This window comes from Triplophysa rosa, linkage group LG19, assembly GCF_024868665.1.
Source record: "Triplophysa rosa linkage group LG19, Trosa_1v2, whole genome shotgun sequence".
NCBI classification, from domain to species: domain Eukaryota; kingdom Metazoa; phylum Chordata; class Actinopteri; order Cypriniformes; family Nemacheilidae; genus Triplophysa; species Triplophysa rosa.
The window spans coordinates 6503239-6520063 of record NC_079908.1 but is presented as its reverse complement, the minus strand read 5'-3'; the positions used below and the strand labels follow the sequence as shown (position 1 = coordinate 6520063).

The following is a 16825-nucleotide window of genomic DNA, read 5'->3' as shown; positions in this document are numbered from 1 at the left end:
CTGCCGGCTCTACGACGTGGTGCAGCGGACTGTCCCTTCCTGCAGCGACTTCCCCTGGGCGTCTCGGCGGTTCCAGAAGTGTTCGAGTTTTTTCTCTAAAAGAGCAAATTTCTTCAGCGTGGCATGTCCCGCTGTTCTCTTGGGTGCAACACACTCATCGAGGAGGGGGACGGACACGATATCTGCTTCCAGTACTCTGGGGCAGATATTGTGGATACGTCCTGCCCGCACTGGCTACAGAGTTGGGTTCCCTGGAGAGCGTGGCACACCGGCAGCAGGCGGATGGTGATTACGCTTTTCTGCCGACGCATTTTAACCCCTTGGTCTTCAATGACCTTTTATACGGACGGGGGTCCCTCTCGGGCAGGCGAGACGCGTCAGGCAGACGCCTCCCTGCAGGGTTGGGGTGTCGTGTGCAACGGGCACGCAGTGTCAGGGCGATGGACTGGCCCCCGCCTGCGCAGGCATTCAATTGCCTAGAGTTGTTGGTTGTGCTACCCGCACTGAAGGGGTTACAACCTCTTGTGCAGAACAAGCACGTGCTGGTCCGGTCGGACTGCACAACTGCCGTAGCGTTTTTAACCGCCAGGGTGGCGTTCGCTTATGGCAGCTAACACGACTTGCCCGACGTCTCCTCCTGTGGAGTCCGCAGGGCCACACATATCCCAGGTGACCTGAACCAGACAGCCGATGTGCTCTCTCGTCAGTTACACAACGTCGAGAGATTGACAGAAAGGGAACTACAGTTTATTATATTTTAGCATTTTCAGTATGACCAGAATTTGCTTAGAATTCCAAAAAATGTTCTCTTGGCATTTTTTTATAAAAAATTTTTATAAGGGTCTCACCCTGAGATGTCTTTAAAAAGTATTGAACGATTATCTATTCTGGACTTTTAGGTGCTTTTCTGTTTAGGTCGTGGATTTCCAAAACATAAAAAAATCTACAAAATATGTAAAACATTTACAGTAAGTTTACACCCTTAGATTAAAAGATTAGGAAGATTCTAATAAACTTTTTATTCAATTGACCCTAAACTTTTTGGTTGTGTACATGAAAAGCTACAATAATTAAAAAATAAGATAATAATAAAAATAATAATTTACAGATTCTTTAATAATAATGATAATAATAACAATTATGATAATAATAATAACAATAATAACAATAATTTACAAATTCTTTAATGATAATATTAATATTATTAGGTAACACTTTATTTTACGGTGCCCTTGTTACACATGTTTTTACTATAGTATTTACTGTACATTATGCATAACTACAAGTAACTACTCCTAAACCACACCCTAATCCTAACCTGACCCTATAGTAAGTACATGTAGTTAATTATTATTACTCAGGACTTAAATGTGTAATTACACTGTAACACAGGCACTAAAATAAAGTGTAACCTATTATTATTTAACAATTCTTTGATGATGATAATAATAATAATAATAAAGACAGTCTGAAACTGGGCTGGGCTGTAGTTCATCCCTGTATAAAAAGCACTTACATTACTGCAGTAATGCTGGGAGTTTTAGAATTTTCTCTCCTTAAATCTTCAAATATACATGATGCTTTTCTTATTTTATATAGCAGAGATCAGAGTAATGTCTTGTGACCTTGTGCCTTGCAGTCAGTCTAAAACCAGTCACAAGACACGGATGACTGCTATAGCTCAGAGGATACCACCAGGCTTTTGAGACTGTATGCGACAAAACCATTGTTATCCTTAATGTACAAACAAACAAATACACAGAGTTGTGCTAAATAAAAGCTGAAAACCAAAGCTAATGGTTCATGTATTAGCTTTTGGCTCCAAGCGTCACAGAGACACAGAGGAATGAGTGAGAGTGTTATTGTTAAAACAAGACTCTTGAAGGTGACAGCACAGGCCTCCAGCGCTACCAGTAAGCTGCCAGTAAACGCATGCACGAGGGAGCCAGGCTCAGCCACAAACAGGTGTTTCATATTCTGCGGCTTTTGACAATTTTGATTTACAGAGCCAACGGTGCCATTCGCTCAGAAATCTCTAGCGCTAAAATCTGCAAGGAACAAAAGCGTGGGCATGACATTTGTTATAAAAGCAGGATTAAGGTGTAAATCCTGAGCAGCGTCGTTCTGCGTAGACCCTTGAAAATAACTGTAGTCTAGAAATCGTTTGTCATGTGTGGTCTCAGTGCAGTATCATTTGGTGTCATTGCTGTATGTTTCTATCATGGCGTTCTCCAGAAATTCAGATGGGATATAAGAAAAAAAATAAGAAATTGTATGTATTTATGAATAATAGAATAATCAAATAAAATAATACATTTAAAGTCCGGGTAAACCAATATTAAATGTGTTCTGAGTGTGTCACACAAATACAACATGTTTTATTAAGAGTGTTATTGAGCACATCACAAAAATAAATAATAAATAATACATTTGAATGATAAAAAAATAAAGTAAATTAAACAAGTTATCAAAATCTTGAAAAAAAAAGAGAAGTACTCCCTGCTATCAAACATTGGGGGCGTGTCCCCTGTCTGCGCTGAAGCCACACCCATTCCCATCTCTCTACCTGAGGACCCAGTATATGTGAAGGGTTTACGGGAGGATTTGAAATCGAAAGCGTGCAATATTCATCAATAGAAAGTCACTAAAGCGCGTTGCGATCCCACCTGTGATCCCTCCTCCTTCCGTTCGCTTTATTCCCCTCTGTCCATTCGCGTCTGCGTTACCGTTCGTTTGTTATTTGGCGTGAGATTTGTTTAGTTGGGCAGAGTGAGAGCCTGAAAGCGTGTGCGTGCGAGATGAGCTCGGGATTGAGCAGATCACTGATGCTAAGGCGCTCTAGTGTTAGGGGAGGGGCCATGCATGCTCGGACGCTCAATTGCATCATCGAGCCGCCCAAAAAATCCTGAACACAAAATTTTTGAAAAACTGTTTAACTTCACAATTCATTACTACATACTTCTTTGTAATGTGTTTCAGCAATATATTTATAACATTTATAATGTGTTTAAAAACAATTCTCTTGACACTGACTTAAAATATACAGTAATTTGCTAAAAGTAGCTCAATGTGTGTTCTTGCTAGTGTGTTTTTACTCTGTTGTGAGTTAGATCAATAGTTCTTGCTCTTCAGCTGTGGGGTTTTTTTCCCCCGTTTTATTTCAGTGCTGTTACCATACAGACTAACACCTGCAGTGTTTGATACAAACAGGGCGGTACATTGACACTCCGGTTCACAGATGAGTAACTCACCATCTCTTCTTCTCCCCAAGGAGCCAGCAGAGTGGAGTGCTGTTTTACCTCCTCACCCCATCCGGCAACTCCATTCACATCTTAGAAACGTCTTCAGAAATGATGGCTAGACATTTTTTCTTCAATTTGTTTGTTCTTCTCTTTTAATCTTATGTGATAGTCTTATTAAATGATCAGAACAAAATAATTGAATTTCCTGTCTGCCAGTCATCTCTGTGCATACTATAAGTTTTTACCATACTTACGCTCATTTGTTGTAATGTTATGTGTTTTGTACTGTTATGTTGTTTCATCGGTGAATGAGACATGAGGTCAATGACATGAGGACATGTGGCTTTAAATGGAGCTCTGAAGAGAGCGTGAGACCTCCACTATTTTGCTTTAAAAGCCTGTAAACGGTACCTTATGCAAGAATGAACATTAGGACAGTAAACATTAAACCTGAAATGATCTAAAATAAATGCAATGATAATCTTCCCATTGAAGTATAGTATGAACCAAGACAAAAATCAACCTGATTTCAATTCCGTTTGAATGATTCAGTATAGGTTATCAATTGTTGTGCTTCAAACTATTATTCTTGACATTGCCTACAGTCATGTTCATTTTTAAAAGGTAACTGCACATTGTGCAATCAGTTTGCTTAATGAGACTAGATGTTATAATCCTGATATTTTTAATCATAGTTTATTACATCAGATGGTATTATCCCTTGCTTAGTGTTGCACTAAATGAAGTATGTAACCAATATGCTGGTAACAAGGAAAAAACGGGGTAAAGACTAAATATGGAATAAGATAGAGATACAAACTTCACAGGGGTCATCAGGTGGGCACACTCTTTCCTTGGTTTTGATGATATATTCCCACATTACAATGCAATTTAACATGAACATTGCCTAATGTTCTTTTAATTTTCAAAAGGAAAGTGCAGACCGTGCAATATGATCTCTGTTAACCTGCAGTTAATATACTTGCAGTGCCATGCTCTGCTTTATCTCATTAAGGGCGAATTGCATTCATGAAACAACGTTACATTTAATTAATCTTTAAAGTAACAAGTTCCTTATGAAGAGTGGGTGTCGCTTTCTCAGTTTATTACCTGCAATTTTAAAGAAAAGACAAACATACTTCTTTAGCAAAGCTATTAATGTTGTTAATGTACTTTTGCCTGCAATAACAAGTAAGATACTGTTTATATTTTTAGATTGCAAGAATTAATGAGAAACAGTTGGTTTCATCTGAAATAATGTACTTTGGTAGTTAGACTTTAATAAATGTTTAAGGTCATCTATAAATATTTTCGGATGTAAAATGTGGCACTTGGCCAATTAAAATGTTATTACTAGAATAACAACTAGAATGTGGGTAGTTGTCAAGGGCTGTATCTCAGTAACTAGGGATTTCAGTCAAGATTGAGTCTTAATGGTACAAATCTTCAAAAGCTTTTTCACAGCAAATCTGTGAAGTTATGGGTCTATGTGTAAGGTATTGAATATTAACCCACCATAAAAAAATGTTCACATTGGTAAAAAATGTGACAACTAGCCTCCATCCAGCAAAGTAATGCCCAGTGCGCTCTCCCTACACAAGAGTACCGGCAATAAATGTTTTTTTTTTCAATGACTCCCGTTAATCTGTCCACAAGCTCTCATTTACTGTAGGCCTATGTTAAATCTTTAACCAAATTAATGGTGGCTCAGAAAGCACAACTACATCCCTGAACCGATACCTAGATACATTAAATAAACATCACACTGGCCAAATGTGCCTGCTTTGACAATTATGTCCATTAACAGAATAACACTAGAAAAGAATAACAAGTTAACACTCCCAGAGCTTTAAGGGAGTGCAAAGCTAAGCCAGCAAACACTTTAAAATCAAGTTTAAAGGGACAGTTCACCCAAAGATAAACATTCTGTCATCATTTACTCACCTTCGAGTTGTTCCAAATCTGTAGAAATGTCTTTGTTCTGATGAACACAGCGAAATATATTTGGAAGAATGCTTGTAACCAAACTACCATGGTGTAGTAAAACCCAGAAAATCCACTATGGTAGTCAATGGTGGCCGAAAACTGTTTGGTTACAAGCATTCTTCCAAATATATTTCTCTGTGTTCATCAAAACAGAGAATTGTACAGATTTGGAACAACTTCAGGGTAAGTTAATGATGACAGAATTTTCATTTTGGGTGAACTGTACCTTTAAGACATTAGTAATACTGACTGGGTCAAACTTCTGTCATGGTATCCCACCATCAGAGTTTCTATGGTTACTGCTGAGTGATACACTTCACATTGACTTCCATTCATTTTCAGAGTTCCATTTATTATTAAATTGTTTTTTGTTTTATTCCAAACAGGCAGACCATAACAAGGCACTGTCTCTAAATTCACGTTTTTTTTACACAGTGTATTTACGCCTTTACAAAACTCTTAAAATAAGTCAACCAGAAAGTCTGAATGAAAAGGGCATTAAAGGGCAACAGCACTCAAATATAATTCAGCTCAAGCCTGACTTTAATAACAGTATGTCTGCCATTTACTTCCCATTCCTTTTGAAGCTCTATAACATGAAAGGCCCTCTGCTTCAAATGCTGTGATTATACACTACAAGGTATGATAAGGGCAGAATGTTTATGTGAAACCCTCGTTGAATTTTTCATTGTGTGCTCTTGTACATTGTAAGTTTCACAGAGCTGTCGGGAGTCATTTGTTTCAGTGTGGCCTCAATGTACATGCTTGTCAAATGCGATTTGACTCCGCCGGCGAAGACAGCAACTCAAAATGCTGCCGACAGTAAGTTCTATTCTGTACTGAGATATTAGCCTCGTATTATGGCACTTGAAACATACCATGTCTTTTCGTGCTTTATACCGGACTATTAGAATGTCAACGTAAATAGAGGCCATTGAAGATTAATGGTGCAGAACCACATTAATACAGAAGTCAAAGGGGATTGTGGGATAGACGATCAATGGTCGTTCAGCGACCGTCTAGTCGAGCTTGACCTCAGACAGAACGTTCCATTAATGTTTTATTTGTGTTTGTTCGCAGATGACCCAGGAACAGTGTCCACATAGGAACAATGTCCAAAGCACCGAAAAGCCACAAGTGTATAAAGTGGGAATCTACGGCTGGCGGAAACGTTGCCTTTACTTTTTTGTTCTCCTCCTCATGATCCTCATCGTGGTCAACCTTGCTCTCACCATCTGGATCCTCAAAGTCATGAACTTCACTATAGTAAGTGTGGCTTTTTTACTCTGGACCAGTGTATGTTTAATGTGTCTGTGTAATGTTCTTGTGTGCCATGAATCGGTCAAGTGGCCAGATAGGCAAGAGGTATGTTCATCACCTGTATATGACTCTTTCTTCTGTGGAACACAAAAAAGATATTTTGAGAAATGTGGTTTCCATACAATGGAAGTCAAGGGTGGTCAATGTTGTTTAGTTACCAACGTTCTTCACAATATCTTCTTATGTGTTCTGCAGAAGACCGTCATACAGGTTTGTAATGAAATGAGGGTGAATAAATGATGAAGGAACTTTCAATTTTCAAGCAGTTCCGACCAACATTTTTGAATGAACTGTTCCTTTAAACACATTTTAATGGAGTGTCTTGTAGTTGTAGCTATATCGGGTCTTGGGTCCTTTAGCCCAACTCAGTACAGATTATACAGTATATACATCCAAAAATTTATTTATATAATTATAATTATTTTATAATTAAAAATTATTTATATAACGTTATTTGAACTTGAACTTTCTGCCTGCTGGGTATGGGTATCTAGGCTTTGAGCGACTTGAAAAAAATAAGTGAAAGAAATACCAGGTTTCCATCACATAGATCTTCCAGTCATGCTTGAGTAATTTCTTCAAAGCGATATCTAATTTCTGAGGCGTTATTATCTTTTATTTCCCGTGTTTTGCTCATTCAGCACATTTAGCTATCTGTAATGTCATATACAACCTCAGCAGAGAAACTGAAGACATGCTGCTGTCCATTTATGTTTAAATGCTATCGAAATGAAAATAATTTTATGAAAGATTTGCATAAATACTTTCCTATTTCAACTCTTGACTGAGTCTTGTGTCTAAACAAGCAGCAATTTTAATAGAAGCATCTGAGACATAAATGAAAATTATACGAGAAGTCCACCAGTTGGAAGATTTTTGAACCCAGACTCAGGTCAGTTGGCCACCCAGATGATTATGATGAGAAAATGCCCAACATGTTGTCTGTTTCTGGCTTATATTTGGGTAAATTGCTCAACAACACTCAGGAAAAGCTCAAACTTGTATTAAGTATCATTTAAAAAATGACATCCTACATGGTTGTATGCAGCAGTAGATGACACATTTACTGTTGTTATTTATTGTTTGTTAACTACCACCTTCATGTTTAACAGTTATTTGGACAATCTGCCCTGCTGCAGCTGAGTAAATTCACAGTGAACAGTGATCAGTTTTTATTGAGACAGACACTGCTGGTGCCGTTGCTATATTATATCTCACTTTGCATGTCCATTCTCATAGTCATATTGCAGGATTGGCTTTTAACAACACTTTTAATTTAAACTTAACAACATAAATAGAGAAATAAAGTCTCCTGACAGCCTGTGCAAGTGATCATGTTCTGTTCTGTTCGTTATCACAGCCTTAATTTTCCCTTTTATGCAACAAAACACGGAGTTATGCCAAGTGCTGTACTGCATAATAACAGTAGAGATCTAAAACTGAAAAGAATTTCTACCTATATTACCACATAATGCCATAACAGAAGAAAAGCAATCATAACACAAATTATTTGCCTATTTACTTAAGGGTGTCAGGGCTCTGGTGTCACCCTACTCAGTAAAAGGATAACATATTATTTTACACATTGAGTGGTTAAATATGCATATTGTCACAGACAGCAGAGTGCTTACAGTATGATGTCACAAACAGCAAAGAGTGTGCATGTCGTCACAGGCAACAGAGAGTGCATCTGTTGTCACAGGCAGCTGAGAGTGCATATGATGTCGCAGACTGCAGACAGTATATACAGTATGATGTCATAGACAGCAAAGAGCGCACACAATGTCACAGGCTGCAGAGAGTGCATATGATGTCACAGACAGCAGGGAGTGCATATTGTATGATGTCACAGACAGCAGGGAGTGCATATGATGTCGCAGGCAGCAAATTGTGCATGCAGTATGATGTCACAGAGTGCAGACAGTGCATACAGTACGATGTCATAGACATCAGAGCGCACATAATGTCACAGGCTGCAGAGAGTGCATATGATGTCACAGACAGCAGGGAGTGCATATTGTATGATGTCACAGACAGCAGGGAGTGCATATGATGTCGCAGGCAGCAAATTGTGCATGCAGTATGATGTCACAGAGTGCAGACAGTGCATACAGTACGATGTCATAGACATCAGAGCGCACATAATGTCACAGGCTGCAGAGAGTGCATATGTTGTCACAGACAGCAGGGAGTGCATACTTTATGATGTCACAGTCAGCAAAGTGTGCATACATTGTGATGTCAGCTTGTCATAAGAGAGTGCATATGATGTCGCAGGCAGCACATTGTGCATGCAGTATGATGTCACAGAGTGCAGACAGTGCATGCAGTATGATGTCATAGACAGCAGAGCGCACATAATGTCACAGGCTGCAGAGAGTGCATATGATGTCACAGACAGTGGAATGCATATACTGTATGATGTCACAGACAGCTGAGAGTTTATATGTTGTACATTGACAAGGCAGCAGAGTGTCTAGAGCAAGACTTTTAAAAGGCTGTTGTCAAGAATTTTTTAGTGTTTTCTTTGCAGTTATTATACTGTATATTTTTGCATAGATACAATATGTGTTTCTCTACCAAAGGCCTGTCGTTATTTTTTCTGTTTTTTTATTGTTATTTCTGTCATCCGTTAAATCTTCAGACACATATAGAGCTTACTGTGTTCGTGAGGTAAACATCAGATCCTGTGATGAGTCATGCAAACTGTTGTGTGTGTGTGTGTTTGTAGGAGGCAGCATGCTGTCCATTTTCCAATGAATTAAAGATGTAGAGAGACCTGTGTGCTCAACCGTCATAATGTGAAAATGAATAAATTCATCAAATAACAAGTTATTTGGAGACGGAACGTTATGTTTTAAGTGCTGCACAAGGCTTTTTCATTTTAGAGGTGTCCGTCCAGATTCCTTTCCTGTCCGAATGTACTACATATTTATGAGCTGCAGGTTATGTGTGTTTGTGTATACAGTATATATAGTGGTTGTCATAAGTTTACATACACCTTTTCAGTGTTGACAATTTAAGAAAAATTAGTGAAATTCTAAAAACAAAGGTTTGTTTTTAATGTAGTGCTACCCTGAAGAAATTATTTAACGTAACAAAAGTTTCCATATAGTCCGCAATACAGAATGCATGCGAATTTACAAAAATATCTTACTTCAAAAGTTAACATTTCATCCCAGATAATGTGTGTTGTTACCTGGTCGATCAATGACAGTTTTTATGTGATGTGATAGTTGTTGAAGAGTTTCTTGTTTGATCTGAGCCATTAAACAGTCCACTGGTCTTCAGAAAAATCTTCCAGATCCGGCACTTTCATTAGGTTTTCCATCATTTTCTTCATATTTGGCCCATCTTTTCACACTGAGAACAATTGAGAGACTCATACACCACTATTGCAAAAGATACAATCATTCCCTGATTCTCGAGAAGACTACACAGTACAACAAGAGACGGGGGATGTTCATTATTCTTCCTACATTTACCAGATTCTCCAGTGTAACATGTACACTGCAAAAAATGACTTTCTTAGTCTTTTTTTCTTGTTTTCCAGTAAAAATGTCTACAAATTCTTGAATCAAAATGCATTTTCTTGATGAGCAAAATGACCTAAGAAAATAAGTCTTGTTTTTATGAAAAAAAAATGAAATTTCAGTGAATTTGTGCTTAAAACAAGCAAAAAATCTGCCAATGGGGTAAGAAAAATAATCTTGAATTGAGTGACTAAGAAAAAGGTAAACCTTAATTCAAGATTCTTTTCCTTACCCCATTGGCAGATTTTTTTTTTTTTTAATAGGCATCATTTACAGTACTACGGGAATGTATGTGTTTATAAAATTGGTAATTCCGCACTGTCATTTGTAATTTAAAATTTAAAATTAAAACGACAAGTGCAGAAGCTAATCAGTTTTCATGAGCTAAGCCATGGCGGTTTCATGATGTCACAATCATCATAAAGAACATTTGGAGTACCTGACAGAACAATTTTCACAGTGTAGGCCTGAGGTCTGAACCCTAACCGTGACTAAAACCCTCTTGCGATGCAGATATTGTCATTTCTGCATATTAAATATATGTTTATGTGAACTGTGGTCGCACATTAACTGATGCTACTTTGTTGCTGTCTAGTTTCTGGTCTTCAGAGCTTCCTGTTAAGGCAGTCTTAGTCTGGAATTAAGATGGTGTGAAGGGCATTGGGTGCTCAAGGGGCCTGTGGATATCAGGTCTGTGCAGATCACAGATGCAGTTGAGCAGCTGAATGTTTAGCTGATTTATGTCACCTCAGATGGCTGGGTGGTACCTTGTGTGGGTCGATATGTCAGGGCAGGGACGAAATAAAATATTTAGTGTCCTCAGATGTCAAAAGACGATGCATTCCAATGTGAACTGGGGCGGTATACATTCGAAATTCCATCTGCATTTACGTCCTTGTATCTTGACACACTTTAACATTCTCTAGACAAAATGTAATTAACATTGTACTATATTAATTTGATTAATATAGTACCATGCAGATGTGTCTTAATGTCTTAATTTCACAGCTATTTGGCCTTGCCCATGTCGGGACTAATGAGGCATGTTTAACATCTAAGAGGTGATTTTATTATATTTTGAGAAGTTTTTGCGCTCGACAGCCAACATGGGGATCATGGTGATTTTAATGTCATATTTCCAGGATGATCTCATACATATTCATAGGTACTCATGATGAAGTGAAATCTTGGATAGTAATGAAACTTACAATATGAAGTGAAAGTGAAGTGAATTTTTTTGTTATTTGAATTTTTATTTGAAGTGAAAGTGACCTATTAGTCAGATATGGTGACCCATACCCGAAATGTGACCTCTGCATTTAACCCATCCAGAGAGTAGTGCACACACGCACAACAAGTGGTGAACACACGTACACCCGGAGCAGTGGGCAGCTATCACTGCAGCGTCCGGGGAGCAAGGAGGGGTAAGGTGCCTTGCTCAAGGGCACCTCAGTCGTTACCCGCCGGCCCTGGGAATCGAACCGGCAACCTTCTGGTCACAAGTCCGACTCTCTAACCATTAGTCTAGTTATATTGTATTGTTTTGTTTGTTTTTCTTGTTTGATTAGGAAATATAACCATGGTAGGTCGCTCTTGTTGTGTTAAAAACTGCAATAGCATTACGCAGAGTCGTTCAGGAAAAGCCAATGGTTCTTTCACTTTCGATTTCACCATATATCAAACAAAACAAGTAACGGTACAAATCAAAACAATAATAGCAGTGGAGTATTATCCTCCCAAGATGGTGGCGCCACTGCAACATGCAACATAGGGCGTGACGTCAGCTTCACATTCTCTATACTGTGATTTTTCCCTTCCATCCTTATACTCGCCCGTCTTAGATCGACATCCTATGAGCACCACCACACCTACTAATGCATACAGTATGCACCTACAGTATATGTAATTAAGAGCATTCTGAAAGACTGCTTAACAATTTATTGTAAGCAACGCAAGACTTCAATAGCCAATGACAGCTGGGGGGACTTGCTGGTTTTGTTAATCACTCTCTACCTCAGCCAGTTAAGAGCTACATTTAGCCTTAGATGGTATATGTATACAATCCCTAAAGCACTGGTTTTATCTGCAATTTTCAATGCACATTTGTGATCAAATCTTTGAAAACCCAGCTTTAAAGTCATTTATTTGTGATGTACTATTTCTACATAAACCCACCCTGCTAAAATATAATTTTATAAAATATAAAAAAATGTTTTGGGCATTATTATTCCAATCAGATTTAATGGTGTTCTATTGATTCCCATCTGCATCTGTTTTGTTTTGGGCAGGGTTTATTGTTTTATTTTTTCAGCAGAGCAGGGCAACCAACACAATGTAAAGAATATCCTGTGAAAGTACTAATCTTTATATCTTGATTATAAGGCCATGTCAAAGACTTACAGTAAATCATATTGAAATAAATGGTTAAAAACTCTCATGCTTGTCACTAATAACTAGATTTTAGCCTAGTTTTCATAGGCGCAACTGGCACTCATAAGCTTGACCCAGTTTTTTATTGACATTGATAATTAACAATGAATATTTGTGCAGTTTTATCAAGCTCCGGTTGCACTTAGATTGCTGGCAGTGTCTCTAGCCTGACTTGCTGGCTGGCCAGGAGTTCTTATCTATAAACATTAAAACAATTATGAACATTGTAGTATACGTTTTCTCTCCCTTTCTCTCTCATTTATTGATCCACCACACAAACAAATGTTTGCTGTTACGAAAGGCTTACGAAAAATTGTTACATATCCTCACGCTTTTTTAAGTGGGTATACTGAAATCCTTGACCTTTTCTAGTGGGTATCAGTGTATACCTGCGTATCACGTAGACTATACCACTGTGAACGTGTTACAGTTGAACCCATGACATTTCGACAGTTTCATATACAGATACAAAATGTATATGTACTATAAACACAACTTTTATACCTTATACTGTATTTACCTTATACACCTTATATACATTATATGTACTTATATATATACACCTATATATACCTTACATATACTTTATAAACCTTACATATACACCTTATGTGCCTTATATATACCTTATAAACCTCATATATGCCTTATACCGTATATGCCTTTTATATTCACCTTATGTGCCTTATATACTGTATACCTTAAACACCTCATATATGCCTTATACCGTATATGCCTTTTATATTCACCTTATGTGCCTTATATACTGTATACCTTAAACACCTCATATATTCCTTATACCGTATATGCCTTTTATATTCACCTTATGTGCCTTATATACTGTATACCTTAAACACCTCATATATGCCTTATACCTTATATAAACACCTTATGTGCCTTATATATACCTTAAAAAACTCATATATGCCTTATACCTTTTATGCCTTATATATATCTTATGTCTTATATACCTTCTGTATACCTTATACGCCTTACTGTATATATATTATATTTACCTTATAGCCTACACCTTAAACATACCTTATAAATACATACAATACACAATGTATTTAAAAATATTACTAGGATCAAGTTTTTTGCAGTTGCATTTTTACAACTGGTGCTGTTTCTGAAACATCTAAAACGTTGTCATGCATAAAAAATTGCAAGGCAAGAAACACATTATGCTTCATGATTTTGGACTATTGTTCCTGGTAGATCTTCTGATGGCGGCAGCCAGGGGTGGATTTAGGTGGTCAGGGGCCCCTAGGTTGCTCTTTGTGTGAGGCCCCCCTTAGGTGGCTTTCAGGTGCCTTTCACGCTTATAGTTTAGTTCGGAACGGAGCACGGTTTGCATGAAAAATCGCTAATGTAAAAGCTGGCATGCAAACTCAGGTGCGCACCAGGGTACCGAACCCTGCGCATGCATTTTAGCCGATTACAATGTATTTACTTCAATAAAACACATGTAAGAGATGACAGTGTTGGTAATTTACCTTGGATTTGAGCAAGAGTGAGCCTGCATTGTTTTGCATTGCGATTGGAATCAGAGCGGCAAATGAATGGTAATACGACATTTCCAGATTTAAAAATAAATGATAAATAGTCTGTTTGCAAGCAGCAGAAAGGGCTGTGTCCACCGAGGCGCTTTTACATGGCTGAAAACACCCGCTGCAGGCACAGCGTTCTGTCCGAAGTTGAACATTTTTCAACTCTGGGATCCTGGTCGAACGCCGGCACTGAGTTTGGGAAAAACGTAGGTCACCGGCGCTGAGTGTGGAAAAAAAATGCCAGCTGCTAGCGTCTTCAAAAAATGCAGCGTTTCCATTGGAAACAATTGAAAAAATACGCCTTACGCCGGCAGAAACGCCTCGGTGGACACAGCCCCTAAGACGAAGTGTTGTTTACTCTGTGCTGCGCATAGCATCAAGTGAATAAAAAACACAATATATTGACCCGTGTTCTGTTTACTACCACGTGTCATGCACGTTCATGATGACGTAAGATGAATGCAAACGCACCAGGGTTTGATAGAATCAAGCTGAGACACAAACCAATGCTGCGAGGGGCGTCAGAACAATCGCACTCGGATACACACACATTGAGACATCAAATACTACAGTGTTTCCTCTACATTCCTGGTTACTTTTCTGCGCAAGCTCCAGTTTTATACAAGTATACTCGAAATATGAACGGCCCCTAAAAACGCCTCGGTGGATCTTTACTGAGACACACTGAGCATTACATAAACTGTGTATAAAAACAAAGCCATAATTAAAAACCAACCTGTATAATATGCGTGTCATTGTGGAATAACTCCCTGAAATATTCCCGATGACATGATGAGCTACCTGCTGCAACAGCTAAGGATCCCGCTGCAGTTGTTTCAACCGCAGCACCGATGTTAGCCAACGCGAGCTGCCAGTCCTCCTGCTGTTATCTTAGTCACGTTGTTCTTTTAACCTTTGTATTTTCCGTTTTTGTGCTCCACTATTGTACTTTCTTTCTGACATTTTGCCGCTATGCCGTCAGGCAATAGCAGTGATGTAAATGAAAATGATTGACATGATTTCACCTGAAGCTGATTGGACAGATGTGACCTAAATGTCACATCTATCCAATCACTGGCTTATTTTTTTGTTATATTTCTTATGGGCCAACGAAGGTCTATTTTTTTGTTCCCGCTGAAGTAAATTTCAAATAAAAAATCTTGCCCATCAGAGGCCCCTAAACAGGTGGGGCCCCTAGGCTGCAGCCTAGGCGAGCCTGTGCGTTAATCCGCGCCTGGCGGCAGCTCTATTTATATCACTAAGCTGTTCGTGCTTCCTGCTCTCATTGAGCACCACCGTGCTGACACTCTCCCATGTTATTATGGAAATGTGCGTCATGACTAACCGTTTTGTAACAGTTCCACCAAAAGCATCACAAGGGTTTTACGTGAGCATGGGGTCAACTGTGAACATGAATCAGTGAACTACAGAGAAGTCATACAATCACACGCATCTACAGACACCCTCATGCACATTTGAGCTCTCTTGCCTAGAGCAAGACTCGCACTAAAATTAATTGAACTCTTGGGGGAGAAACAATAACTGTCAGTTCAAAAGCTGGTGTTGAGAGCCTCTAAATGACCAAGAGATGATGTGGTGATGTTGTTGTGCCTTCCCTGGAGGCCCTGCCCTTCATGCCAGTTTAGTAATCTAAGCTCTGAGTTTGTGAAGGCCAGGGAGGAAGCTTTGCTATAGTTGAACGCTGTGTACTGCCAGTTTCTGTAAGGCTGTGTATTACTTTTTTGGCACATACACAGCCATTTAAAAGTCACATACAGTTATTTTCTCCACATTTTTGAAAATTAAACATCAAAACTATGGAAGGACACAAATGTAACTATGGAAATTGTTCAAAATAAATCAAACCTGTTATATTTTAGCATCGTTGTAATTGTAATTTGTTTAGAATTTGTAAAATATGCATGTGCTGCATGCTTTGAAGTGGCACTGTTCTCTCACAGGCTCAGGGCACGTGTGGAGTTATGTTTACAGTAATATGATTTTCTTGGACAAATTATACAGACTTACTAGTGGGTAGCGGGTTGTATTGTAGGAGGTAATATTCTAATTCTATAGATTTGGAAAAATCAAGTACAACATGAGTCATCTACATTTTGTTCCATTTTCCCAGGAGAGAAAGACTGTAAAGTTTAAACATATATAGGTAATTTAGTTAACATTCAACACTAAGCTGACCCAAACCTATAAGACTTTAACTAAACCACAAAACAGATTTTTTTAGATCTGCTAGTGCATAGAATCGTGACATTATTCATTAATTTGCCTTTATTTCATCCCTTCACTGAGTCCTTGGTCTGTCTCAGTTAGGACAACACTCTGTCTCATCTTAACTCATCCTCTGCCAGCACACTTTCAAAGTGACCAAAAAAGGTTATTCCACCTCCTCTTTATTTGGCACAGAACTCTAAAACACCCATATTTAACAAGGGGGCATCATCAGATCTGGGCTCAATGCCAAACTGCTCTGTTCTTCTGCAATACCACAGAGATGCTGCTTCCTAATGAGGTGAGGGGCCCGCATCAGGACCTCCATCGAGCAGCTATACCTTCTTGGAGGGATGGGCATCTGTGCTCAATGGGCCCTGATCTTTGGTTCTCGGGTCTCCACATCTGTCCATCAGAAATCATGTCCAGCTGAGAGGCTAAAATATATTAGGTTTTGATCACCCGCTTGTGTCTTCTAGAGGGCTTATGGGACTGGAAACCTTAGTATGATTTTACCTCACTGAGGCTTTAGTTTGAA

General features: G+C 38.6%; 1 protein-coding gene across 4 annotated transcripts in view; it reads left to right on the top strand.

The window, feature by feature from the left end:
- The window catches only part of sgcd (sarcoglycan, delta (dystrophin-associated glycoprotein)), a 196014-nt gene that overhangs the window by 118465 nt on the left and 60724 nt on the right, over positions 1-16825 (top strand). For all 4 annotated transcript variants that reach the window (XM_057360575.1, XM_057360574.1, XM_057360572.1 and 1 more), the window contains exon 2: positions 6309-6494. In XM_057360575.1, the coding sequence (XP_057216558.1) occupies positions 6309-6494 (186 nt within the window). The remainder of the gene's footprint in view (positions 1-6308; positions 6495-16825) is intronic.